A 27,838-nucleotide genomic window follows, 5' to 3' on the forward strand; every position below is an offset into this window, starting at 1 on the left:
CCCGGCCTCGCTAGCTCCGTTCCCGGAGGACTAGAGGAAGTGTTGCCATGGAGACGGCACGCACCCCACCTCCTCCCAGGCCCAGGGTCTCAGGCTTGGTGTCTCTGGTTCTTTCCCCTTAGCCACCCCCCACGCCCCTCCCCATCCCTCTCTCCAACTGAGATCTTTCATCGCCCCCTGGCGGCCAAGCTGGGCTCTGAGCCAGGTTCTGAAATGCAAGGGCTAAATGGCCAAGACCTAGCGGAGATATCTAGCCGCACCAGGCGATTCTCCCAGGCACAGGGGCCCTGGGGTGGCTTTCCAGACCGGCTCTTTTCTTCCAGCAGAAGCTTAGACTAGCGAGTTCAAGTCTTCCGACTCCCACCGGTCATGGGTTTCTATAACCCGACAATATGAAGTGGGGCAGCCGGGGAACATTCTTCCTCCCTCCACACGCCTTCTCTTCATCAGCAGTTAAAAAGACACGCCTTTAATTCCAGCACTGGGGAGGCAGAGGCAGGCAGATCTCTGTGAGTTCGAGGTCAGCCTGGTCTACAAGAGCTAGTTCCCAGGAAAGGCTCCAAAGCTACCGAGTAAATCCTATCTCGAAAAACCAAAAGAAAAAAAAAAAGAGAAAAGAAAAAGAAAGAAAAAGAAAAAAGACAAACTTCTCTAACTTCTGTCAAAACTTTAATAAATTCACAACATTGACAGTTCAACCCCTTGGCGCCTCTTTATGGATATGCACCCCGCCCCCCAGCTCTTGAAGGTGGGTCTTATTGGTGCCGGCTATCCAGTGCACCGGGTATCCGAAACCCTGGGCAGGGGGAGAAGTGGGAGACAGACCCTTCCCAGAAACATCGTCATGCTCGGTGGGCCTTTCCACCCCTCCTCATTCAGTAGTCCAGTTGCCTCTCCCCTCCCAGCCCGCACTGGGCCCCGCCCAGAGCCAGGCCTAGGTGTCTCCCGCCAGCAGGCACCAGTTCACCTAAATCTCCTCCAGAAAGTCGGCGGGGAACAGCCCCACCTTGCGGCCGGTGTAGACCTTGACGTAGCCGCCAACTTCATCTCCTTTCTGCACTACGATCTAGGGAGTGAGAGGGTTGGGAAGCAGGAGCTGAATTAAGGACGGAGGACGAGAGCAGGGAAGCCGGGGAGGAGCGTTTACACGAAAGGGTTAGCACCTCCCAGGTGTGTGGACAGCGGCGGTGCGATCAGGCCTGGGATTAGGTTAGGGTACCCGAGCTACCTGGTCTTTCTTCAGAGTGATCTGCCCAATCTCGCGGTTCCCCACAAAGGATCTGGTTACGCGGTGCACGCGTTCTCCAGCCCGGACCCGAATGATGAAGTTTGGCGGGAAGAATCCGACCTTCTCTCCGATTTTCCCCTAGAGAAGGGAGTCGGTAGGCTAAGGATCTCAGGTTCTGGAGCCTACCCTTAGCCCACCTCAGCTCTAGCCGTTCGTCTTACCCGCCACCACTCCTCGTTAGAGTCGTCAATAACTGTGATCTTCTCCCCTGGCCTGGGACAGGAAGGAGAGTTCTCTGTGATTGACATTACACACCAGTTCCTGGCTGTGCTGCAGGCGCAGCTCCAAAACAGAGGCCCAAGGCACCCGCCCTTCGCCATTCCCAGAGCGACCTCTTCCTCCTCCGTGCTCCCCACACTCCCGCCTCCCTTGAATGCTTCTCACGGGAAATCCAGATCATCTTTCTCCAAGGCTTTGAACCGATAGAGAGCCACAAAGTAATGAGACTGCTGGAAGCCGGGCTGCTTGTGCTGGGGGGCGGAAGACGGGCCATGAGCTTGACACCTCCTTCAGTTTATTGGTCTTTGGGTGTCTGTCTCAGCGTGGAGAGTGGGTGGAGAGTGGCGGGAACATCTGGGAGTGATGTCTGGGAGGAGGACCCGGATTCTACAGGTAGAGGGGACTCACTTTGTCATCCGGTGTTTTCTTCTCAGCCTTCTTGTCCCTTTCTGCATTGTTTCCTTGGGTGGGAAATAGGGGCAAATGGCTTCTGCCTCCGCGAGGGCATCCATCACCCCCTCCCTGTCTGCTGGAGGACTTGTCCACCCTGGACCCAGTCTTTCCCTCTCCACCTGCTATACAACACACAAACCCCTGCCTACACTGACTCCATGCCGTCTCTGGGGGTGGAGAGGGCTGGTACTCACCATCCTGGGACTTGCCTTCCTCTGGCCTGGCTGACTCTGGCTCCTCCTCCATCATGGCTGCTAGAGGCTGTAGGGGACACCAGCGTTACAGAGGTACTGTCTTGGGAACCTCTCTAGGCAGGCCAGAGAGTTACAGAACAACAGTATCTAAGCGCTGGGAGAATACTTGGAGAAAACAGTAGTCTAAGAACCTGCCCAATGCAGGAATTCCTTCTGAAGCATGCTAGCAGGTATGTCCCCTGCACTGTGCCTGAACACAGCTAATGCCAGGCAGTTCACCCCCTTACAGCACAACCCTGTTGATTTTCTTTTTCAACCCCATAGAGAACAGAACCTAAGAATATGGATTTTTTTTCTGAAACAGCCTCGTAACTCATAGTTCAATTGACTGAAATTTGTTATCTGTACTCAAGTTTTATATCAACCACTTTGAAATCAGATCTCTAGTTTTGTTTCCTATAAGGTTTATTTATTTATTACCACAAGAAAAGTAAATTTTCTTTCTTATGAACTTTCAAATTATTATTATTATTAATATTTTTTAAGACAGAGTTTTTTAAGACAGCCCTGGATGTCCTGGAACTCACTTTTTAGACCAGGCTAGCCTCAGACTCACAGAGGCCTCTGCCTTCCTTCGAGTGCTGGGATTTAAGGTATGTACCACCACCACCCGGCTGGACTTTCACATTGTGAAAGCGAGACAAGGCTGTGCATGCCTCCCTCCAGTTCCAGCACCAGGATGCTAAAGTAGGAGGATTGTGACTTCAAGAACAGGCTGGGCTATTATGCAAGTTACAGGAAGCCTGTGCTATGCACATAGCAAGACCCTTAAAGCAGAATGGGACAGAACATGTGTTAGAGATAGTTTCCTTGGTGGACTGCTTGCCTAGCAGGCAGAAAGCCCTGGTTGTGCTCCTACCATCACACAGAGTAGGTTTGATGGTCTGTATCTGTAATACCAGTACCTGGGAAGTGAAGGCAGGAGGATCAATGTTCGAGATCATTCTTAGCTACAAGGAGACTCTAATGCTGGTCTAGGCTCCCTGAGACGGGGTCTGGGTAAATACAGGGAGGTAAAGAGCACTCGATGCTCTCTCTCTAAGATTTTATTTATTGTTTTTTTTATGTGTATGAGTGCTCTGGCTGCATATATGTCTGTGTGCCATGTGCGTGTCTGGTACCCACAGAGACCCCAGAACTGGGATTGCTTTAACTAACACCATCTATGTTAGTTCATAAGCTTGTCCAGACAGAAACTTACCACCTGCCCAGGCAAGCACATTTCTGGCAATTACCAACTCTGTTGTGAAAAACAAGGAGGGGCTGGAGAGATGGCTCAGAGGTTAAGAGCATTGCCTGCTCTTCCAAAGGTCCTAAGTTCAATTCCCAGCAACCACATGGTGGCTCACAACCATCTGATGCCCTCTTCTGGCCTGCAGGCATACACACAGACAGAATATAGTATACATAATAAATAAATAAATAAATATTTAAAAAAAAAGCAAGACAAGGAGGCTGCCCTTGCCCAGTGTAACTTTCATGCCTGCTCATCCACAAGATGAACAGGTCACAGCAGATGATCTTCACAGACACCTGCTGGCTCTAGAATTCCTTAGCTACTTGGGATGACAAATTCTCTTTTTCAGATGCAAAATGCACAGAGCTTGCCTCTGTTACCTGCAGTGCCAGGCCAGAGCAGTGCCAGGCCAGGGACTTAGCCTTCTGTGGTACTTAGTTGTCAGTTTTAGAAGGGAATTGGGGAAGCATGCTCTATGTCTGGAGGAGTTTGCTTTTCAATGTTGGGTATTGAACCAGGGTGCCTACTACTAGGGCATACATACTAGGCAAGCGCTCTACCACAGAACTATATTCTCAGCCCTGTGGCATGATTTTTTTTTCCTGGTGAGGTATATAAAGCACCAAAAAAAAAAAAATCTACAATTTCACACAGGAATGTTTCTGTTTGGTTATGCTGCACCAGTTGGGGCAGAGGACCCATAACTTCTATCAGTTTTCCCAAGGGGGAAAGGATCTGTCCTGTGGAGCTTCCACAATGGGCTTCTGTGAGGACATGGGGTGCTCACATTTTTCTTATCTGCCTGTCCCTTCTTCCGTTCCTTGTTTGCCATGATCACCCCGATGCGCAGGGTTTCAAACACGGGGTCATTGCGATTGGCAGCAGCTGGTGGAGTGGGAGGAGAAAGAACGCATTATTGGAAAGGCAGAGGAGGGCTGGGGAGAGATCTCTCAAAGGGGCATCTGGGGGTAGGTGGATACTCACGGGGACTTGTTGGGGGTTGGAGACGGAGAGAACAGGGAACAGGGAAGGGCCAGCTGCGTAATGCCTGGGTCACCAATCTATAAAGGGTTCTAAAACACTCTGGGAACGCCTTGTGATGGGCCTCCTTCCAGGAGAGTATTATTACACTGCTGGCTTTTGTTCAGGCCGGGGTGTGGCCACCAGCACATTCTCTTTGAACCCGTACTCTTTATGGAGTTTAGTTTCTCCACCAAATACATCTCAGCAGTTTTTTCAGCGAATACATGTTTTCTTTTTCAAGAGGGTCTCACTATGTAGCCCTGGCTACATATGGAATATCCTTTTTTTTTTTTTTTTTTTTTTTTTTTGAGACAGGGTTTCTCTGTAGCTTTGGAGCCTGTCCTGGAACTAGCTCTTGTAGACCAGGCTGGCCTCGAACTCACAGAGATCTACCTGCCTCTGCCTCCCAAGTGCTGGGATTAAAGGCATGCACCACCACCACCTGGCAGATATACTTTTAAGGGTTGCCAAACTAGGAACTTGTCCGGGGGTATCCATAGCTCATGGCTGGCCCCGAGTATGGTATCGCTCTGTAGCAGGGTGCAAACAGGCTAGCATCCTTGTTCTTGCTTAGGAACAGTTCGAAGGGAACAGACTATGGTTTCTTCTCTCTACCCCTGGCCATTTGCAGTCCTTGCTCACTCAGCTATGCATCAAGACCAGTCGGTGCATCCAAAAATGGCTGTAAAAATACTAGACTGGGCTGGGCAGTGGTGGCACACGCCTTTAATCCCAGCACTCGGGAGGCAGAGGCAGGTGGATCTCTGAGTTCGAGGTCAGCCTGGTCTACAAGAGCTAGTTCCAGGACAGGCTCCAAAGCTACCCAGAGAAACCGTGTCTCGAAAAACTAAAATCAAACCAAACCAAAACCAAAATCAAACCCAGACTGAGGGAGAACTATGGAAACAGAATGATTCTATTTCAGAATTTACTTTCCGAGGAGGTGTGAAACAGTCTGAGACTTGCCCGCTCCCTCAGGTTGTATATGCGCACTTACAGAGATCTTTGACACAAGCGTACTGTTGGTCGCTGTAGAGTGGGGAGCTATAGGCACGATGGAAACCAGGAGGCTGCAGGATGGGATGGGAAAGCATTAGGAGTAGCAGGGTAGGGTCCAGAATCCCCTCAGAGCTGGGCAGAGAAGGGGAAGCAGGGAAATGTGGGGGATGGCTTTAGGGGTCACCAAGTAGTTGATGGCCTGTGCCTCTTCTACGTTTCTTGCTCCCCAGGGCCTTGTTACTCACGATCTTGCCGAAGCATCTCTGCATCTCCACGTAGGACTGGCAATGTTCATGGATGTTGGTTTTGCAGTTCTTACAGCGGAGCCCAAATTTGTTATTGACTTGGGGGGGGGGAGAACATTTGAGTAAGGTTCTGGATTCCCCTTTTTCTTTGGAGCCCTGTGGCTACTCAGCTACTTCACCGTTGCTCAGTCTGCCCTCTTCTGACATCCTACACTATCCATCTCACTATTTTCCTGGCCTGAATCCTGCCACAGTGTGTCCGTTATACACAGCTTCCGTAAGTCCTCTCCCACCCCTAATCCTTCCTTCCTACTGTCTCTATTTCCCTTCAAGACTCACGCACAATCATCCGGGCACAGACATCACAGAACTTGGGTTTCTTGAAGAAGTGATCTTTGAATTTGTGGGGCTTGTCATTGACAAGCTTAGGAGGTTCTGGGGGTGGTTCCTCCTCCTCCTCCTCTTCCTCTTCTTCCTCATAGATATAGTAGATGGGCCCGCCCCCAGCTCCCACTGCCTCTCCATTGGCCTGGGGCTCTGGGGGAGGCTCCATCTCAGTTGTCTCTGGAGAGCCCTTCTTGAATATCTGCTTCAGTCGTTGTAGCTGAGGGAGGGGGTGAAGGAAACTCAATGTTAAATGACGGTCACTTTCTCAGCAGTGTCCCTGGATTAGTGGATTGGGGCTGCAGATGTTGGCTAGCCCAACAAAGGAGCCATATGCAAGCGGGTTCTATCTACGCAAGCAGTTTTCTTTACCTGCCAAGGCTTCCCGGCCCTCCAACACCCCTGCCCCCAGGGATCAGCAGTCCAGACTCACCCCACTTTGTGGAGTTTCTGCTGGGAAGGGGGGCTTAGGGGACTCCAGTACCTCCTTTTCTGTCATCCTGCAAGAGGTTGGAGCCCACTATGAGATCTAACCCAACTGCCTGTTCTATTCCTGTATTCCTGCTGTGCAACAGTGGGGCAGACCCAAGGGGAGCTTTTGGTAGAACTTGTGAACAGATCCTATGGAGGTCCTGAAAAAAATGTCCAGAGGCGGAAGACTTCCCACGTAGTTCCAGGTCCTTAGACTGACACCTACCTTCCCATGGCAAGGAGCAGCCCCAGTCCACAAATCCAATACGCCGCTCAAGGCTGTTGGCTTCGGCGCTCCCCTACAGCAGTGGTTCTCAATCTTCCCAGTGCTGTGACACTTTAATACCCCAACCATAGAATCATTTCACTGCACTTCATAACTGTAATCTTGCTAGTTATAAATCGTAATGCCTGAGATGCAGGAGATCGGGCATGCGACCGCTTATATGTTGAGAACCAATGTCCTACACACACTTGTGGTTGATGCAATACACAGCTTCTCCTGGCTTCAGGAGGTTTGAGCTGCATCCTTGCTCCTATACGTCCGAAGGCGTGTCCGGAGATACGCTCTCCCTACCTCTAGGAGCCTTGGGGGCCTGGTGCCTAGTTCTGTCCTGGCTGCCTCGGGTCTCTGCTATTTTGGTTTTCAGAGTAATATGAGCCTTTCCTTCCCTTACTGCTCCATCCTCTGGACCCCACCACACCCTACCCCTCCTCCAATCTTGACTCATCTTGAAGTAGAACAATTACACTTTGAAAATTCAAACTACTCACAGATTACAAGAGCAAGGGGGAAGCCGAACAGACTCGGAACAAAAAGATGAAGAGACGACTTACTTTAGACTCCCTAAGTCAGGTCAGTGTGGAAAGAGGGTCCCTAAGATCTTGATGGTGGTGCTGGGGGAGAGCTAGTCCTCTTCCGCCAGGGCTAAGCCCCCAGCACCTTCTGGACTCACAGCCAATACTGGTAGGCCTCCTAGCCTCTCGCCGTGGTGGCCGAGCTGAAATGACAGGGCTGGAGGACAGTGGACAGCTGAGAGCACAGCTGACAGGCAGAAATTGGAACCAGGAGGTCTGGGCAGGGCTGGACCCTGCCTCCTCCCATCCCCCATCCGCCAGAGCTGCTCCTCTGAGTGTTTACACTGAGCAGGTCGGCACTGGCTAATGGGGAAGGCCTACCCAACACTGCAGCACCTTACCCCCTCCAAGTTCCAGAGAACCCAGGGTTCTGCCTCGCTAACCATGTGCTGTAACTGCAGCAGGAAAGGGACGTCTGCTCTCCACACGCGCTCATGTGAGTTCCGTGTCTGACGGTGACTTCTCCATACCCTTTCCCCTAATGTTCCAAGAACCTTTCAATTCTAAGCCCATTTCTGTTACTTGCTTACGTTTTGCTTCCTTTTTTTGTTTGTGAGACAGGGTTTCTCTGTGTCGCTTTGGAGCCTGTCCTGGAACTTGCTTTGTAGAGCAGGCTGGCCTCAAATTCAGAGAGATCCGCCTGCCCCTGCCTCCCGGGTGCTGGGAGCTGAGAAGAGGGTGTGAATCAGAACTCAGTCAACCACGCGAGTCAGTCAACCACATGAGACTGCATCATACTCCACAGCCGAGCAGAGTATGGTGAACTACTGTGCTTCTTTCTCAAGTGCACAGGGCATCTCTTTCCCCTAAAATTCTGTCCTCAAGGAGAGGAGACTGTAAGAGTTACTAAAAAAGATGGCAAAACCCAAAAGCCATGGACCTGGAGAGATGACACAGCTTCTGGCCCAGAGGACCTGGGTTGTTCTGGGCACCCACACATCAGCTGTCTTTAACTCTAGTTCTGAAGGCTCCACACCTTCTTCTGGCCTCTGTAGGGATCAAGCACACACAGAGTGCACACATATACACATGTGGGCAAACCACTTATATCATAAAAATAGTCAAAGGAGCAGATGACAGCTGACCCTGGGCATGTGGCCGCTGTCTGTGGTCTTCTCTTTCTGAATGCATGCAGGAGCGCAGGGGTGTGGTCTGAGAACTCTTCAGTCAGTTCTTTCCTGCCACATCGTGGGATGCAGGAACTGAAGCAGATGAGGCTTGCATACAGCACCTCTTCTGCTATTAGCCAACCTCACCAACCCAGTTGCCTTCTATAGTGAGGGTTAATTCAAGCATACATTTACACACAGAGAGAAAAGAGTGCTGGATGGCTCTGAGAGCTCCAACGTCCCTGCTGTTTGGATGTTTGTGTGTCTATATATATATATATATATATATATATATGTATATGTATATGTATATGTATATGTATATATGTATATGTATATGTATATATATTGGTTTTCTGAGACAGGGTTTCTCTGTAGCTTTGGAACCTGTCCTGGAACTAGCTCTGTCCGGCTAACATTGACTTATATATTTAAACTATGTGTTGTGTATCGCCTGACCTGAGCGGTGATCAAAGGATAACTTCCCAGAGTTAGTTCACCCCTCGTCTTGGGAGCAAGCTTAGGCTGCTAGGCTTGGGAGCAAGCATTTACCCACTTTTTTTAAAAAAAAATATTTATTTATTATGTATAAAATAGTCTGTCTGTGTGTATGTCTGCAGGCTGGAAGAGGGTTGGTTGTGAGCCACCATGTGGTTGCCGGGAACTGAACTCAGGAACTTTGGTAGAGCAGGCAATGCTCTTAACCACTGAGCCATCTCTCCAGCCCCATTTACCCACTTTGAAGGCCATAAAGTGAGTTTTTATCATCTGTAAATAATGTTCCCTCCCCCATGAGAACTGTATGCTCTAAAGTTAAAATAGCCAAGCCTTATAGTTTTAATTTTTTTTAAGACAGGGTTTCTCTGTGTAGCCCTGGATGCCCTGATACTCACTTTGTAGGCCAGGCTGGCCTTGAACTCACAGAGATCCACCTGACTGCCTCCCAAGTGCTGGGATTAAAGGCACACACCATCACCACCTGGCAATTTTAACCATTTTAATTGCAATTCCACCTCTCAACTCTCAATAGTCCCATAGGGGCTGACAGGTCAGGGGCAGGTTACATTCTCAGGCACAGCTTTCTCTAGTCTGGTGTGTGAGCTATGACATGGCCGCAAGATCCTGGAGGACAGCCAAGTCAAGGTTGCAATGGAGTGTGGATTTTATTTGTTTTTAAGAAAGTCCCATTATGTAGCCCTGGTTGTTCTGGAACCTGCTATGTTCAAGCTGGTCTTAAACTCAGAGTTTTGCCTGTCTGCTTCCTGAGCACTGTGATTACAGGATGGTATGTGTCACCATGCTCAAAACCGGAGTCCTGCCTCAAAATACACACACACACACACACACACACACACACACACACACACACACACGTCAGCTCTCTAACGTCCCTGCTGTTGGGCTGTAGCACTGAGATGGCTTGAAGACTCTCCAGTCAACTCCACCTGCAAGTGGTGGTTTCTGTTTTCAGTTCTGTCAGCTGCAAGGAAGGTAAGTGTGCTACCTTGATACAGCTTGGCACTGCAAGGTCAGTTGGTTTTATTGTAAGCAACATCCACATGTGTTTCTGCCAAGAACCCAATGCTCTGCTTTTAGGATTAAAGGTGCAATTTCCCCATCCCTGAAGGGTGTGTCAGCAGACCAGGTGAACAGAAACGAGGCCAGCGTCTCGACCTGACTTGCCCGGCTCCACAGCAAGGCTATAATGGGCAAGAGGCCCCTCGGATATGGACACAATGGCCCACAGTTGAGGAGGAGTGAGCTTGATGAAGGCAGCCTGCAATCTCTCTGAGAACTGTGTGCAGGAAAGACGAGGGGCAGGAAGGAAGAGGTTGGGAAAATCTCTGTGCACACACCAGGGAAATCATCCTAAACTACAAAAAACCCTTCCAGCAGTTGTGGAACTGGACCTGCTCAGAGCCTCTAACCCAACCCATATCAATTGTCAATAGAGAAACAGTGATTGATGCCCAGTGACAGGTTTTTGCTTTTTTTATATTTATAAACAAAACCAACCTCCCTCCCCAGCAACTCCCCGAACAAACAAAAACCAGATTAAATAAAATGTGCAGTGGACACCCCCAGCAACACCTGTGTGTGCAATTGAATACTGCATCTGTTACGGAGGCACAAACCTCAGACAAACAATGTACAGTGTTCTGGGGGTGGGGTCCCAAGTTTTAACTCTGTGGGTTTTGGGGAGACAAGATGGGGGAAGTGAGAGAATGGGGAAATCAATGTACTTTTCTTAATTCTGTCCATATAAACATATTCATGAAGACCAGAGAGGAAAGGAGCCTGGGGCGGTGAGGAAGCGGAGAGGAGAGTGTGGGACACAACATATGGAAGAAATCAATTCCATGGTGGGAGAAGAGATAAAAAAAAAACTGGTAGCAGAGGATGGGAAGAAGAGAAAAACAGAAGGAACCAACAGGGAAAAGGGGGACCCATGGCAAGAAGTGGAAAGGAGTCCCATGCCGGTGTGAGAATGTCTGCTTCTCTCTTCAGCTGTAAGGTGGCAGGCTCTGGCCCAGTCGGTCTGCCTGGGCTCCCTCTGCTTGGCCCCACTCCTACCCTGCCAGTCCCTCCTGTCTTCCATTTATTGGGAGCTAGCTCGCTCCAGGATCCTCAGGTCGTAGTTCTTTTTGGCCACTCGAAGTTTGAAGCGACTCACAGAGTTGTTGAGGCGAAGGGAGGCATTCTGGGCAGCCAGCGGGCTGGGAAATACAGCCACTATGGTGTACAAGGCAGCAAGGTCCGCGTGGCGGCCATTCTCTGCAGTCCCACTGTTGTCCCCTCCTCCCGCACCAGGCAGCCCCTGAGTATCCTTAAGCCACTGGATCTTGGCGCCAGACATGGCAAGCTGGGTGAAAAGTTTGTCTGCCTCCGTCCGGGTGATTCCTTCAGGGAGGTCTGTCACCTCCAGCACTCTTCCCAGCACTGAAAGGGGAGGAGAGATGAAGGTTGTGAGACATGGAGCAAGGACTACACAGTGGCCTGGCAGAGCCACTAACCAAGCCTGTGTACAAAAAGCCCTCAAACTTCTACTTTCTCCATTTAGCCTCCCCAAATCAACCCAACTTAACCCCATAGAGACTCTGGGTGGGGGTCGGGGCAGCCACAAAGAAAAAAAAAACCTTCCTCTCTCTAACCCAGAGATATTCAGAGGGACTGAGAATTAGAACTTTGGGTTTCTGATCTGGGCCCCTACAACTCCACTGGCTCCCAGGGTGTCAGTGCTGTGAAACGCAGTTCTGTTGGTGAGACACTTGGTGGGTCAACGTGGAGTAAGATCCACAGTTCCCTCCCTTCCATAGGCTGGTCTCAACAGAGACTTCCCGTCCCTTTCTCTCCTCCTTTAGGCAACAGCTGCAGAATGTGGACTCTTTTGCAAAGACTTTGTATGCCTGGCATGGAAGGCCTGCGGTCTAGGGTGAGCAAAGGGAGGTGTCCTAGATCAGGACACAGCTGCTCCATCACTGCTCTGACAGTGTCTAGGATGCTCAGCCTCAGGACACACACACTTCACACAGTTTTTGGGCAAAGATGACTCTATTCCCTCGTATTTCCCCTCACTCCACGCCAGCTTTCTCACTATACTGGGGTGGCAATGAGACCAGCTACTCACCAACATCTGCTGTGCCCAGGTCAGTGGAGGCAGACTTGAGCGCTTGCCTCTTGCCGCGGTTTCCGTGCTTCAGTCCACTCTGTCCCTTCAACATCCAACACAATTCTCATCGCTTTGGGTCCCAGTGTCTGCCCCTGAGGACCCTACCTCCCCAGGGAGTGGCAACTGAGACATAAAGCCTCTCCCTCTTGGCCCTGAGGTGGGAGCCATGAGCACAGGAGTCAGGGAAAACTCCTTTTGCTTTGTCCATTCTGTGTTTTCTCCTGTGTCCACCCAACTGGTTGAAGCCAATGGCTCACAGATGGGGGCCCAGATGAGAAGGGGAGTCTGAAGCCCCCAAGATGATGGATATGCTCACCTGGTGCACCGTGTAAGTTGACTGGCCATGGAGCAAGGGAGGGCAGATGGAGAGATTGTATTGTAATGGCTGACCCAATAGGGAATAGCGCCCATCACCTAGGAGTAAGAACAGGTGCTTTAGGAGTTTGAGTGTCACGGTATGTCTATTATGAGACTTCAAGGGGCTTTGGTGAAAAATAGCAACAATACCTATTGTTTCTACCTACCTTAGCTACGATGGGAGTACCTGTAACTAATTTAAGAGTTGTACTCCTATGTGGTAGCACACACCTTTAATCCCAGCACTTGGCATAGGCAGGCAGATCTGTTTGGTCTACATGGAGAGTTCCAGGACAGCATAGCTACATAGTAAGACCCTGTCTCAGAAAAACAAAACAAAACAAAAAAGAGCTGTGTCTCTTCCTAAACTCTTAGTAGGGCTTTAGATCACTTCACCAGGAGTTCTGTCCATCAGAGACCCTAGGGAAATGGTCAAGGGAGTCAGGTGTAATGGTACATGCCTGCTATTCTAGCACTTGGGAGACTGAGGCCAGTCCGGCACAGGGAGAGTCTCCAGGCGCTCAAGCTTCTGCCCACAGGAGAGGCAGTGCAGGTGGCGGTGGAAAAGAGAACACACTCAGAACTGATGCCAGCCCAACACACGGACTCTAACGGGAAATGGCGGTGCTGGGGGTTCCTCTCTTCGGTGCTGTTGAACAGCTAAATGAACACAGTGTGTAGAGCATTTGCACAAGGCCTGGGACAAACTGAGTGTCGTGAAGCTTACTACTCACAGAATGATTCATTTAGGAATATTTCAAAGTTTTAAACATCTTATTTTTATATTACTTCTGACAGACAAAGAAAAAAGCAACAAGACTATTTCCATCTTATGCATGTTTATCCCCATTTTATGGATGAGAAAATTAAGGTCTAAGTTTTAGTAACTTGTTCAACATCACAAAGCTAGTTTGTCCTGGAACTGGAACCCAGAGCTTTAACTGAAAATCAGTGTTGCCTCTAAAGAATCACACTCGTCTTGGAGCTGGAGAGATGGTTCACCAGTTAAGAACACTTACTGCTCCTGCGGAGCACATGGGTGGGTTCCCAGCACCCACATCAGTATCTCACAACTCTCCGTAACTCCAGTTCAAGATACACATAAACTCACATAGGCACACACATAAATAATACTTTTTTTGTTCATTTGTGTTTTGTTTTTCAAGACAGGGTTTCTCTGCAGCTTTGGAGCCTGACCTGGAACTAGCTCTTTATAGTCCAGGCTGGCCTCAAACTCACAGAGATCCGCCTGCCTTTGCCTCCTGAGTACTGGGATTAAAGGCATGTGCCACCATTGCCCGACTAAAAAATAAAAATTTTTAAATATTTTCTTTTCTTTCTTTCCTGAGACAGGGTTCCTCTCTGTAACAGCTCTAGCTGTTCTGGAACTTGCTTTGTAGATCGGGCTGGCCTCAAATTTGGCGATCCTCCTGCCTCTGCCTCCTGAGGCACACCCACCTAGAAACTCTGAAGCAGACAGCCCCACACTGTTCTGATGCAGCTCACATCCCCAGCTCTCTGGTCTAGCACTGATGCTGGGCTGCATTCTTTTCCAGTGGAAAGGGAACTTCTTTCCTTTCTTTCCTCCACTTGGGAGCAAACAGCCAGTGTGTGCAGGAGGCTGGAACAATGCCCATGAGAGCTACAGGAGGGTGGGTGGGTGTCCTCTGCTGTGGTGGCAGCTCTGCTGCCCACCCGCTGCTACCCTGGGATAGACGGTGAGTGCTGAGGTCCACAGCAGCCCACCTCCACCTAACTCCCTACCCTGTGCAGGACCCCCAGGCCGGGGGAATGGTGTGAGGACAGGCAGGGGACCAAGTCCAGTGCAGACGTTGCTGAGGCTGGTGACAGGAGAGGGTGCTGGAGACTGGGTAGGAGATGTGACGGGGCTGTTGCCCAATTGTGCGTTGGCCTGTGAAAGAAAGAGCACATGTCACTCCCTCCCTCTCTCTTCCACACACACACTCACCTTGGTGTTTCTCAGGGCCTCAAATTCACTACTCTCAAGAAACAAGGAGTCTTGTACCAACTGCCCAAAGCCAGATTGCTGTCCAAAGCACCCTCCTGTTCCCTAGTTTGTGTTGCTATAACTATCCTTATTTCTAGCATGAGAGATCACACCGAGGGCTTCGGCTGTGCTGGGCAAGCACCAAAGCACTCACCTGCCTGACAGCCCAAGTTTGTATTCTTAGTATCCACTTTCCATAAACCACTCCCTGTTTTGTCTGTGTAGGAGGCACAGTTTAAAGAAAGTATCGAGAAACTGACGTCTGATTACTGGAAGGCTGGAGTGGGTTTTGTATGACCCCCTGGTGATCTTGTGCTATTCTACAGAGCCAGCCTTCCTGGATCCCCAATATCCTGAGCACTGTTTAGGCCCTTACCCCGGACCTTGTCTCTCAGTGACTCTAACCATCCCATCAGCAGAACCTGTCCTTATGCTCATTACAGACTCTTTCTCCTCAGGTCCTTGCCCTGAGCACTGTTCATCAGCCAACAGAACTCGCTCTTATTTAGTGTAAAGGTCACAGGTGCTTGCTACCCAGCCTGGGAGTTTCCACGCGGCTGTATCTAAATCTCTGTTGTGGTAACTGCCATGCAGAAACCACTTCCCTAAGTTTTACTGTGTTTAATTTTGTAAGAAAAATAAACCCTGAGGTCAAACTCTGGATGTTCTGACCCAGCACTTGAAAAAGTGGTTTTGACTTGAGTTTCATTCTTCACCTTGCTCAGATCGTTTCCTGCAGGCTGTGAAGCTTGTGGGGTCCCTGATATATATGTACATGTTTGTGTATGTACATGTATATATGCATATCTGTGAAGGCTAGAGGTCAATTTGGGGTATTATTCTTTTTGTTTTGCTTTTTGGGGGGGGCAAAGTTTCTCTGTGTAGCTCTGGCTGGCCTCAAACACACAGAGATCCGCTTGTCTCTACCTCCTGAGTACTGGTGTTAAAGGTGTGCGCCACTACCGCCCAGCTTGGGTACTGTCCTGTAGATGCCATCTACTCCAGCCCAGAACCACATATGCACAAGGCTTGTGATCAACGACTGAGCAACACTCATCCCAGGATTCTCCATTTTAAATATGCTCTAAGCATGGTCTGATGTCCTGGAAAGAGGATACACTTTGATATTCTCATGTTTCTCCATCTAAAGATTCAGAGAAACTATAAATGAGGTATTCAATGACATAAGGTTTCTTCCTAAGACAAGGGTGAAGGACTTACCTGGGGATTACCTTCAGGACTATACAGGTCCCCAGGCTTCTGACCTCGCTGGTCCACATTGTAATATTTGCAGTGACTCCACTGGACCATAGATGGATTCTGGGGGGTCTGAGGTCCATTAGGGACATTCAGTTGCATGACCACCACACCTGGTCCAGAAGGTGACACTCCTGAGTGGCACAAAGAAAGCAGTTGTTGGGAATTCAAACTATCCTGGGAGCACAGTTAACTCTGAGTGGAAAGCCAGCAGCAAACCCACCCACTTGCTTCAGGGCCACTCCAACTGTGTCTTGTCAGGCATCTGAGACGGCTTCTGATCTGGCCTCAGAGTCTCTCTCACCAACCAGTGGAAGTTTGAGTGGAAGAGAGATGAGACCAGATGCCAATATTCTCCTGCCCTTCACCTGGTGGGGTAGTTTGTTATGACTGGCAGAAAAACCACTCCACTGGTCAAAACTGAGTATTCCCAAATACCCAGGTTAGACTGCTGAAATGTCTGCACACAGCACGAGCTCTAGTCTGGGGTGTGGGCCGGGGCTGCCGATATAAGCAAGTTTTTCTGGAAAGGACTGAGGATAAGCCCGCAAAGTTGAATTGCTCTGGAGAAGATGAATGCTCACAGCTTCACTAAGTGGACCCACAAAGTACTCTGTGGTCACCTCCAGTAGAGGGCACAGTTTGTAGACATGAGGTGCTAAGATATAACCACATTGCAGGAAGAACACTAAGAGATAAGAAGCATCTTTAGCAAGCATTTATTGCGCCAGTCCTTCCTCCTTCCGCTGCACACTGAGTGTACAACAAACAAGCCTGGTCACTGTCCCCTTAGAAAGGACAGTTTATTAACAACTCGGACGTTAAGCAAAGAGTTGAGAGCAGAGTCTGAGGTGCATTCTGGAAGGATACTTGGACTCTATCCTGGAGACGCTGAGATAGGACTGGTACTTTGTAGAGCTCACCTTATACTTACACTGGATAACAGGGTGATAAAGGGAGGGGAATAGGGTAGGAAAACTGAGACAGGAGGGTAGCCAGAAGGATGATGGCAGGGCCAGAACCTTCTGAAGGCTATACTGGCAGATTCCAATATAGCACAGCTGGATATGACTGTGAGGTTCCGGTACTGTAGCTATAGATAGTTTTTTCTACTGACAAGGTGGAGGAGGGAAAGGTCCAATCTTCCTTGTGGAAAAAGAAGGTTGAGTCAGGGAGAAGCAGTTTGATGGACAGTCCCCACTGGGAGGAACAGGGAGGGCTCTGGTTCTACACAGGGGATTACACAGCGTGATAGTTTTCTTCTGACCTTTCAGGCCGTATTCTTGCTGGGGCTGAGCTGGCGTGGATAGTGGTGAAAAAATGGGATTACCGGGATTACCAGCTCAGAAGCTGCAATGCTGCGCTTTTCATGGTCTGGTACTTCGGGGCTGCCATTGCCTCTATGATGGGAAATGCTACAGTCTCTGGGTACTAGCCATGCTGGAAGGAGAGTGCTTGCTCAGGTAGTATTGGTCATAGTTCAGTAAAAGAAAAAAGGCAGGAGGTCTCAGAGAGCAATCTGATCCGTTTCTCTGGCCAATTTGTATATTCACCCCACTATCTAGGGTTTATTAAATCAGAGAGCACGAATAGTTAGTGCAATAGGCTGCTATCTTCCTATGCCCTGCTCCAAAGGGAGCAGCACATTCATCAGTGTGGCTGGCAGAGGGCCATGGGACATCACAGTGTGGTACCCTGTGCATCCCTAACAACTCTCCCTTACTACAGCTGCTGGGGCTCCCTGCTCCCCATCCTATCAGCTCTATTCACTGCACCACCCTCTACCAACAACACTGCAACTCACTTTATTCAAATTCCTCAATGCACCCAAGGGGCCACCACAAAAATAATCAAATCTACAGCTTTTCTAGAGCCAGCTCACAATCAGAGCCTAACGCCCTGGGCTAGGGAAGGTGGGCACAGGTGTATGCAGGGAGTGCATAGGCGGACAGAGGAAGCGTCTCCTAATACCAACACAGACATAAGGAGCTATTGGGAGCTCAAGGCGAGGAAGAAAAAGAAGTCCTTATATTATCTTCTCTGATGCCAGCAACAACAATAAAATACAGCCAGGAGTCTTAGCTGCAGCCTCTGCTCTCAACTCTCCATACTCAGTCCTCCCCCGCTGGCCTGGAGCACTGTTCCTTCACTCAACCGAGGACACAGCACTCAACTGATGAGCTGATTTTATGCTTCTCCTCCTCGAGCCAAAAGCAGGTGGCATCTGTTAACTGCTGAACCGTCCCTACTTCTTAATGGACATGGCAAAAAAAAAAAATTCCACTGCCCAGTGATAGCACTTCCCTATCACTGGGCTGGGGAAGGAGCCTGGGCTGAGAGCGGGTGGAAGAGGGAAAAGGGGGCTGAATAAGGAAATCAATTTCAGCTTGAGAGCTAAGAAAGGAGAGGGGACATGTGAATGGCTTTTTAAGTGGCATCATTAAACCTGGGCAGAAAGGTCGATTGGGCAGAGCAAACCACATAAATACAAGCAGATGACATTTATGTCTGGCAGAATTGGTTTTCGCTTTTTGTTTAGATTTTTTTTTTTTAGATCACCGAGAGAGAAAACTGAAAACTGAAAACTGATAGGGCTTCTTCCTTACCACCAGGGATCAAATCTATGAAAAAGAAATGAAGTCAAAATCATAGGACAGAAATCAGTATCTTGGCTCCTCACTCCACCTTCTTTTTGTCAAGGGAGAGGAAGATCTTTCTGAAGCGGAAGAGAATATTCTCAGCTTAGAAATGAGGCAGTAAAGGCTGAGAGGCTGTTCCCGTGTGCACTCCACACTGTCCGTGCTGCTGTGTCACCGTGAGGGAGCCTGTTGACAAGCCTCACCGCTCCCTCATATTTGTGTGCATCTTCCCAAACAGAACCAGGTAAACCTCAGGGGACCCGAAAGCCATCGTTTCAGTGGGAGACAAAGAGTTTCCTGGAGTTATGGTTTTATCTAGCATTATAGTGGCAGAATTAACGTTCAGGCCTAGAGGTGAACTGGTATTAATAAACCTCAACAGTTGTTCCAGGAACAGCCAATCCTAATCCCTGCCTTTATTTTTGGAAAAGTGACCATGTTGCTACATGAGAGGAGGGTGGGGTTACCGTCCTCTGAAGGTGAGAGAGTGCCTTTTGTGACCCTGCCTGCCAAGTTAACAGGAACTAGAAAAGAAAGAGGAAGAAACACTTGTTTCTTTTTAAAAATTTCCTTAACTTCCATGAGCAGGTATTAACAATTTTAAATATTAATTGTCGAGGGAACATCATCTCCTAGTTAACATGGGTAGGACAGAGGGTCTGGGTCCCACTGTCTGGGAAGGGTATAGGGCTGTCAGAAGCTTAGAACCAGTCTAGGGAAGAAAGGAGCTATAAGTGGGGAAATTCCAAAGCAGTAAGGAAAACAGATGATGGAGAGGGTTGGGAAGTTCTCCACCCTGGGCCTAGATCTCAGGTGCTGCTAGTCTCCAGAACAAAAGATGTTTTAGTTGGCTTGGCACTAGGTCAAGTGAGTAACACAAAATTATTTTCTGTTTCTTTGTTTTTGACCAAAGACCCTTTATATTTGAACAACAGATACCAGAAACCAAAGAGATATACTAACATACGACAAAAGATGTCAACAACAACACACACACAAGCATATCCTCTATGCACATGCACACATGAATCTTAACAAACAGGGAGAAAATTCCCTGCGGTACTGAGCACCAACACAGTACATGGTACACAGTAATTTTTGGAGAGTGGTTTCTACAATTTCCATATTCCACTGAGAATTTCAAGGCCAAGTGCCCTTGGCAGACAGTAAGAAGGGGCTGGAGCGTCCACTCATGTAATAAAAGAGTGGATGAATTTAAAGCCTTAGCTTTCAAGAGATCTGTGTTTGGTCTGGATGAAGCCAGAGGTTATTTCACCTTAATAGATCATGTCTTATGAGCTACAGTAATTCTGTAATTGCCCCAAAGCATCTAACAGTGAGAGTGCAAAAAATCTTAGGAGAAAGAAAGTCCTTCATTCCAATTGGAAAAACCAGCCAAATGGCTCCCTCTCACCAGAAGAGGGCGCGCAGATATCTCCAAGCAAAGTGGAATGGGGATGGCCCGAAGGTGAATTACAGTTCAGAAATTCTGTCTCAAAAACAAGAAGAAGAAAGAAAAGAATAAAGATTCCTTTCCCAAAGCCCTGAAGCTTCTTTAGCTGTAGCGCATCAGGTGTTGGGAGGACTGGAAGGGAAACAAGCGGGTGCAATCAGCCTGGGTATGCTGGAGGGCAGATGGAGGCCTACAGCTGTTTAGCATAAAGCCCATTTAGTTTCTGGATAGAAAGAAAGAGCACAAAGCCTCCTGAAAATCTGTTGTTGAAGATGCAGCTTATAGGGCACACAGTCAGAAGATCTAAGTTTTGGTCCTAGGACTATGATGACCTTTGGTAAGACATTCACTAGAGTCTTAGATTTCCTTATAGACTATGGTCAGAATAAAAACATCACAGTGGCCTGGCAGTGGTGGTACATGCCTTTAATCCCCAACACTGGTCTACAGAGTGATTTCCAGAACAGCCAGAGCTAAACCTGTCTTGAAAAACCAAACCAAACCAAACCAAAATCACAATGTATATGAGTACACACCAAAATCTGCAAAATAGATCTATGGTGGGTTTAAAAAACATTTTCAACTTTTTTTTCATATTCCCAAGAAAAAAAGAAAAGCTGTCAAAAGGACAAATGAGTGCAGGCCACAGAGGTAAGGAAAAAACGCGGACATGTGCGCACGTACACATGCAGGACCCAGAGATGTAGCTCAGACCCATCGTCCTTCTGTATCTACCTTCTGAGTGTTAGCACTAAGGCGTTGCACTCCACACTCACCAAGACTTAGGTCTTTGTGATGAGGTCACAGCTCACCTCTGAACCCTCCACTGCTTTACAATGTAAGCCGTCAGCAGGCCCAAGCTCTCCCCAGATTCTTTACCCCCTTACCTGAGTACTGCTGTGGCATCTGTGGTGGGCTGCAGGGAGAGGGCGACTGAGGCATCTGGTACTGTTCAGAGCCAGGAGGCTGCAGAAACCCCACAGAAGGGCTGGGAGGTGAGAAGAGAGGACTGGTAAGGACGGGGGAGAAACATGGTTCCTGGCAAACAGCTGCTACTCCCCAGGCCTCCCCTGTGGGAAGCAGAGGCAGCTACAAGCCATTCCCAGATCAATTTGCCATGCAATTTCTAAAATCACTCATCAGTTCAAACTTAATTATATATATTTGTACTTGATCATCTTTCAATTAGGAAGCTGCTAATCAGTGCTAAGTACGGAATGAGAACAGCACATGCTCTTCTCAACTGTGGGGAACACCAAACACACACGTGTGTACACACACAGAGCCAGGGTCAGACCCACAGTGCTAGGAAGAAACGGGTAAAAGAACTAAGGGTGCATACACAGTGGGAGACACTGGGTGTCACTTAAAGACAAACAGGAGAAAAAAAAGCTGCGAAATTCAAAACAACATGGAGATATATACATAAACAGATAGAGGTGAACACACATTAATTCTAGTTCAGCTGCACATCTGTCCAGCTGTGTGACTTCAAGTAGTTTGTTAGGATTCCTACTTGAATCTCCTTACCCATCCATACATCCATTCATTTATCTGTACAGTCATTCATTTACTTATCTGCCCTATCTATCTATCTATCTATCTATCTATCTATCTATCTATCTATCATCTGTCTGTCTATCATCTGTCTGTCTGTCTATCTATCATCTATCTATCATCTGTCTATCTATCTATCATGTCTGTCTATCTATCAATCTATCAATCTATCTATCTATCTATCTATCTATCTATCTATCTATCTATCTATCATCTATTGTCTGTCTGTCTGTCTGTCTATCTATCTATCTATCTGTCTATCTATCGTCTGTCTATCTACCTCTTATCTATCATCTGTCTGTCTGTCTGTCTGTCTGTCTGTCTGTCTGTCTGTCTGTCTGTCTGTCTATCTATCTATCCATCCATCCATCCATCCATCCATCTATTTTGTTTTTTTCCAGCCTGGGTTTCATTGTTTAGACCTGACCGTCATGGACTTGCTCTGTAGAACAGCCTGGCCTCAAGCGCACAGAAATCTGCCTGTGATCAGCCAGAGATAGGAGGCAAAGGCAGGTGGATCTTTGAGTCTGAGGCCGCCCTAGACTACAGAGTGAGCTCCAGGACAGCTAGGGATACAAAGTGAGACCTTGTCTGGAAAAAAAAAAAAAAAACCCAAACAATCAAAAAAGAAACACAGAAAAACAAACAAACAATGGTAGCAGACTAAATTATTTCTAAAAATATCTCCTCTACAGCTATGATATATCTATCCTCTCTATTGAAAGAAAAAAAATATATAAGTATATTGTAAAATTGGTTCTTTTACTGATGATTGGTCCCTATCTCATAGTTTTGGGTCCAGCTGATTGAATAACAATCATTCCAATCTGTGTCTCAGAAGCAGGCTGTTCTTTTTTGTTTTGTTTTGTTTTTTGTTTTTTCGAGACAGGGTTTCTCTGTGGTTTTGGAGCCTGTCCTGGAACTAGCTCTTGTAGACCAGGCTGGTCTTGAACTCACAGAGATCCGCCTGCCTCTGCCTCCCGAGTGCTGGGATTAAAGGCGTGCGCCACCACCGCCCGGCAGCAGGCTGTTCTTGCTGCTAAGCTTTATATACATACCAAATCAATGAGGAGGAAAGGAGAATGACCCTCCCACACATACTTTTCAGACTGTTGACTTTCAAGTGGTGACCCTAATGCATTAGGCTCCCAAGTACTGAACTGCATGTGTGCACTGTGCCGGGACACTGATGGGGTCTTTAATCTTAGGTCTTTTAGACAGTCAATGGGAGCTGTGTCCCGCCTCTCCAGCAGGCCTCACCTGGTGCCGTTCTGCTGAGCTGCTGGGATCATGCTGTAGTATACGGGCACACCCCCTGCTGGGAGGCCTCCTTGCACAGACTGGGTGGCAGGGACCAGCATAGGCTGCTGGAAAGGTGGCTGGACCACATTTTGTGAGTCACTGCCCACTGGGACCTGGGTAAAGAAGAACATGACTAGGGGTCAGCTCATCAGGAGCTCAGCACAACTTCCCATTTTAGGAGTCTCCTCCAGTGCTCCTCCTCTGCCCAAAGCACACACCCACAGAGCCATTACAAGCTCTCCTTCTTTCATACATCGTCCTCAGATAACAGACACAAGGAGGGAGCTTGGTTCTCCTCTGGACTGTTTCCTGGGCACAACAACTCTTATGTGACTGACTGTATGGAAACCACAGTCTAAAGACTCTTCTCAACTCTTTGGGCTTGCTTTGAAAATAGAACAACTCTAAAAGTGCTAGGGAAAGATGCTATCTCAGTGGTGGAAACTTAAGTCTGCATGACCCCGGGAGGCTGTCCTTTCTGCTTCCCAAGGATGGGGTGACCATTTCTAACACAGAATACACCCACTTGGTAGGAAGGCAGTGGAGTGTACTGAACCACAAGGCCTTGCATCTGGCCTCCCATGCTGCTTCTCTGGTTGCTGAGTAGGCCCTGGTTCTGAGGCTGCTGGACCCCAAGCATGCCTTGGTAAGCCGTCTGCTGCTGGTTAGGCATCATGGGCTGTAAACCTAAGGATGGATAAGGCACGGAAGTCAGTACGAGTGTTTAGGAGGTCACGCCCACAGCTCTAACTGCCTTTCCTTCTATATTCTTACCTGACTCCTTCCTTAGAAATCTAGGACTTCCTACTTCCTCCCCCCAAACCCCCTCCCCTGCCTGACTCCCGGGAAGGTCCTTCTCTCCTGGGCTCTGTCCTCCCCTGGACACCATCTCACACCAGCACTTCCACTCACCAGGCTGCTGGGATGGCTGAGGCAGCTGTTGACCACGCTGGGGGCTATAGGCCACCGGGTGAGAGAGAGGTCGATATTGCTGGTTGGAATTAGGATACTGTCCAGGGGGGTAGTAAGAAACCTGGATCTTTGGTCAGAGGAAATAGATGTAAGAGGTCTCTTTAATCCAGCCATAACATCTGCAAATTACTAAATGCCTCAGGGCTAATAACCAGAAATTTGCAAATAGAGACATTTTGGGTTCACAATTATCAGGTGACTAAACAAGTTTGAAATAAATCAAGACTTGTGTCTCTTGAAAGGAGGTCTCTGGTACAACAGGGACTGTCCAAAGTGAACAATGGGGATAGAAGTCTTTCTGGTCTGTCTAAACCAGAGGAAGAAAGAGCTGAAATACTCGACAAACGGGAGCACTGACTAGGAGCTGAGGAAAGGGCTGCTTACCTGCTGTGGGGGTTGCATGTAGCCTTGGGGTGGCAGGACTTGCTGAGTAGGTGGCGCATGGTTAGAGGTGGAGTAGTTAGAAGTAGGGAGGGGCTGCCCTGCAGAAGCCATGATGAAGCTAGCTTGCTGAGGATGTTGGGAAATAAGCGGGGGCTGGAACAGAGCTGAGGACGGGTCAGCTGCTTCAGTAGAACCTTGGCGGCTAAGGCTCATTTGTCCGAAGGGGTTGCTGAGGTCATCTGCCTGTTGGGAGAGTAGGAGACTCCAGGACTGAGGCTGTGCCAAGCCTTATGCATTTGGCTTCAATACAGAAAGAGACAGAGCTGGTGTGCTGGCACACACCTGGGAGGTGGAGGCTGGAGGATCATCAGTTCAGGATGAGCTTCAGCTACACACTAAGTTCTGGGCTAGTCTCGGCTACACAGGCCTTGTCTCAAATATATTAATAACTAAAACCAAGACCAGAACAACAGAAATAGCAATGTTCTAAAGCAGCAGTTCTCAAACTTCCTAATGCTGGGGCCCTTTAATACAGTCCCTCATGCTGCAGTGACCTCCAACCATAAAATTATTTTGTTGCTACTTCATAAGTGTAATTTGCTACTGCTATGAATCATAATGTAAATATCCGTGTTTTCTGATGGTCTTCAGGGAAGGGGTCAATGGACCCCCAAGGGGTCACGACCCACAGGTGGAGAGCTGCTACTCTACAGCATTCCCTAGACCATTTGAGGCAGTCGTGCTTCTGTGCCCTGAGAAAAGCTGTGTAAAGCCCAAGTTCAGAAACAGCATATCTACAGAATGGTGACAAGGGCTTCCCTAATGACAACTATTATTAAGGCTGTTTCTTGGGCGATGGAGGCAAAGGGTACAACTTCTACCGACCTAAGGAATACAGGACAAACAAGAATTCTTCTGTTTCCTGCATTCCTCATGCTCCTAGCTATAAAAAGGGCTCCTGCCTTGCTATAAATCCTGTTTTTATCAACCATCTGGAAACACCTGTGTAGAATATGGTCAGCAAGGTTCCTGTGCCTCCACAGCCAAGAACTGACTGCTGGGCTCACGCCTGCTGCTTGTCGCTGTGCCTCCCTTCCGAGGTCATTTCCACCTTTGTTCTCTGACACCAGCCTAGAGTTCTCCTGCCCTTCAAAACCCACTTCCAATTCTCACCTCCGAAAGGAGGCCAGGGAGAGAGGCTGATCCAGAGGAGGAGACTGACTGGCGGGACTGTAATTACCTTTCTCCCAGCTGTCTTTCCTACGCACAGGTGATGGTGTGCCATCTCGCACTTGCGTGGGCACAGGTTCGTTTCTTAGCTCCCTGGTCTGTTCTACTCTCTGAACAGTAATTCACATCCAAACACACATGCACACACATCCCTGAACAATAATTCACATCCAAACACACATGCACATCCATCTCTGAACAGTAATTCACATCCAAACACACATGCACATCCATCTCTGAACAATAATTTACATCCAAACACACATGCACACACATCCCTGAACAATAATTCACATCCAAACACACATGCACACACATCCCTGAACAATAATTCACATCCAAACACACATGCATATACATCAGAGTAGTTCTTTTGCAAAAGAAAATACTAGAAATCAAAAGGAAACGTTGGCCTCTTGATTCATTCAATTTCAGAGAACTGTTGCTATTTCTTGTCAGGAATAGATGACAAGAGGACTAGACTGCCGATGGATTTTTAGGTCCATATCCAGCACTTTCAGAATGGGGATAGGGGTAGGAGGAAAAGGGGTAGTAGTAAAACAGCAAAGAGGTGTGTGTGACCAATGTAAGTAGAAAAAGTAAGGGCTCAGCACCACCATCAAGTTATCAACTATGAGGCAAATCAGATTTGCAAAGGATTTGTATTTAGGATGCAAACAATTTATTTTTTTTTAATTTATTTATTTTTGGTATTTTTGAGACAGGATATTCCTCTAGCCCAGGCTGGACTGGGCAATCCTTCTGCCTTACCCTCCTAAGTGCTGAGATTGAAGGTCTGTATACTACACTCATTTACAAACAGCACAGAGGGCATGTACTGTGCATCTGACACAGTGAGATGGGTAAGAGAGGAAGAAGCTGGGAACAACGAACTGACGGATACACACAGCAGAGACGAGGGCCAGGCACCTCCCATCACCTCCTGACACTCCCCTGTCATGTATTTACCTATCTTTTGGTTGCCATGATGAGACCATCATTTGGGATTAGGTTCAGCCTGTGCTGGTCCCTCAAGAAATAGCTTTCAACATCTCTTCCAAAAGCACAACATGCTTGCAAGACCACCAGACTGACCCAGACATCCCCACAGATGCAGGCCACACAGGGACAAGACAAAAGGGAGCGTGGAGTTTATACCATGTTGTACTGCTGGGGCGGAGAAACTGGCAGAAGGACTTGGGGACAGGAGCTTGGAGAGAACTGAACAGGCTGCGGAGAGGGCTGCAGGGCCGGGACTGGCTGTGGACCAGCAGAGAGGCATGTGGAGAGGAAGAGAAAGGACAAAAGGAGAGGCGGAGAGGCAGAAATGGGGGGGAAGGGGAGGAACAGCATGTTAATCATAGGAGGCATTTCACATGGACCACAAGGCCACCGAGCAGCTTGGCCACCAAGCCTGGGGTAGCTGGTAGCTTTCACATCTCTATCAGAAGAAACCCAGTGTACTCTCTGCCCATTAGCCACTCAAACTGTGCGGCTCTTGTGAGTGTGAGTAATCTCAGGACTCTCAAGGCCAAGGTCTGTGATCTAAATGCCCACTTGAGGGATTCCTGTGTGCAGGGCTGCACTGCTTTTGTAGGAAGGGTCATCCAAGGGCAGGTCTCCTGGAAGAAGGGCTCACCCACAGAGACGTCGCCCTCTAGAGGGAAGAAAAACAACAGACACCCAGCAGATTCTGGAGCCTAGCCAGTTCCTGCAGGTTGTGAGGAAAAGATGCCCTCATGAACAAATGGGGTAAACTCAGGGTCAAATAAAACCAGATTAGCTATGTTTTTATCCCCATCCCTTCACTAGCTTCAGGCAGGAGAATCTGTTTACTGAGAACAACTAATTCTATTTTCCTCATTTGAATTATCTCATCAATTCTCCAATCAGTCTCCCATAGAGGAGGGAGGAGAAGAGAAGTAAGGAAAAAGAGGGACATAACATTTACACTGTTTCATGACAGCCTTACAAAAATATCTAGATATGATAGCTTGTAATTCCGACAATAAAAATAAAGGTCAACCTGGAGATGTAGCTAAGTAGAGTGTTTGCTGGAAATGCAAGGTTCTTGGTTCAACCCTAAGCAACAGTCCCCATTCCCTAAAAATAAGGCTCAGAGAATCTGAATATCTCACCCGGGATCATACAGCTAAATGACAGAATAAGGCTTGAAAACCCCGTCTCGAAAATCAAAAAAAAAAAAAAAAAAAAAAAACAGTTCTTTTCTTTTCTTTCTTTCTTTTGTGTGTGTGTGTGTGACAGGGTTTTTCTGTATAGCTCTGGCTGTATTGGAACTCACAGAGATCCACCTGCCTCTGCCTCCCAAGTGCTGGGATCAAAGGAGTGTGCCACAACCACACTCCTGAAATCCAGTTCTTTAGGACATGTGCTCACACCAGTCTATACTCAGAGTGTGGAGAGGGATGAAGGGAAGGGAATTATAAGACTCCCCAAAGGGAACTGGAA

General features: G+C 48.2%; 2 protein-coding genes across 9 annotated transcripts in view; both read right to left on the reverse strand.

Annotated features, from left to right (window-relative positions):
• Positions 1 to 686: 686 nt before the first annotated feature.
• Stac3 (SH3 and cysteine rich domain 3) lies at positions 687 to 8,746 on the reverse strand. Of its 2 annotated transcripts, XM_050163821.1 has the most exons (12): positions 7,411 to 8,746; positions 6,536 to 6,602; positions 6,058 to 6,322; positions 5,719 to 5,816; positions 5,472 to 5,544; positions 4,239 to 4,336; positions 2,155 to 2,221; positions 1,916 to 1,968; positions 1,673 to 1,758; positions 1,450 to 1,501; positions 1,229 to 1,366; positions 687 to 1,066 (listed from the first exon to the last, which is right to left on the reverse strand). In XM_050163821.1, exons 2-12 carry the CDS (start codon positions 6,599 to 6,601, stop codon positions 968 to 970), a joined length of 1,095 nt encoding a protein of 364 aa, XP_050019778.1. In that variant the 5' UTR covers position 6,602; positions 7,411 to 8,746; the 3' UTR covers positions 687 to 967. The 2 variants fall into 2 exon arrangements, with proteins under 2 accessions (XP_050019778.1, XP_050019779.1); XM_050163822.1 differs by having other exon boundaries at positions 6,536 to 8,746.
• A 1,771-nt stretch (positions 8,747 to 10,517) lies between these two features.
• Positions 10,518 to 27,838, reverse strand: part of R3hdm2 (R3H domain containing 2) — a 128,689-nt gene continuing 111,368 nt past the window's right edge. For all 7 annotated transcript variants that reach the window (XM_050163815.1, XM_050163816.1, XM_050163814.1 and 4 more), the window contains 10 exons: positions 24,140 to 24,382; positions 23,696 to 23,822; positions 23,310 to 23,470; positions 22,742 to 22,896; positions 20,812 to 20,912; positions 15,797 to 15,966; positions 14,332 to 14,479; positions 12,527 to 12,624; positions 12,169 to 12,253; positions 10,518 to 11,480 (listed from right to left, as the gene is read on the reverse strand). In XM_050163815.1, the coding sequence (XP_050019772.1) occupies positions 11,140 to 11,480; positions 12,169 to 12,253; positions 12,527 to 12,624; positions 14,332 to 14,479; positions 15,797 to 15,966; positions 20,812 to 20,912; positions 22,742 to 22,896; positions 23,310 to 23,470; positions 23,696 to 23,822; positions 24,140 to 24,382 (1,629 nt within the window). In that variant the 3' untranslated portion in view covers positions 10,518 to 11,139. The remainder of the gene's footprint in view (positions 11,481 to 12,168; positions 12,254 to 12,526; positions 12,625 to 14,331; positions 14,480 to 15,796; positions 15,967 to 20,811; positions 20,913 to 22,741; positions 22,897 to 23,309; positions 23,471 to 23,695; positions 23,823 to 24,139; positions 24,383 to 27,838) is intronic.

Source organism: Alexandromys fortis, unplaced genomic scaffold (assembly GCF_014885135.2).
Source record: "Alexandromys fortis isolate MF-2015 unplaced genomic scaffold, M_Fortis_MF-2015_v1.1 scaffold_125, whole genome shotgun sequence".
In the NCBI taxonomy this organism is placed as follows: domain Eukaryota; kingdom Metazoa; phylum Chordata; class Mammalia; order Rodentia; family Cricetidae; genus Alexandromys; species Alexandromys fortis.

Excerpts from the sequence above, each read along its gene's own strand:
- Stac3 (XM_050163821.1), bottom strand. The coding sequence starts at position 6,601 with ATGACAGAAAAGGAGGTACTGGAGTCCCCTAAGCCCCCCTTCCCAGCA. Across the intron at positions 2,222-4,238 it reads GACAGGCAGATAAGAAAAAT|CCTCTAGCAGCCATGATGGA; the intron begins GTGAGCACCCCA and ends TGTCCCCTACAG. Across the intron at positions 1,969-2,154 it reads GGAAGGCAAGTCCCAGGATG|GAAACAATGCAGAAAGGGAC; the intron begins GTGAGTACCAGC and ends TTCCCACCCAAG.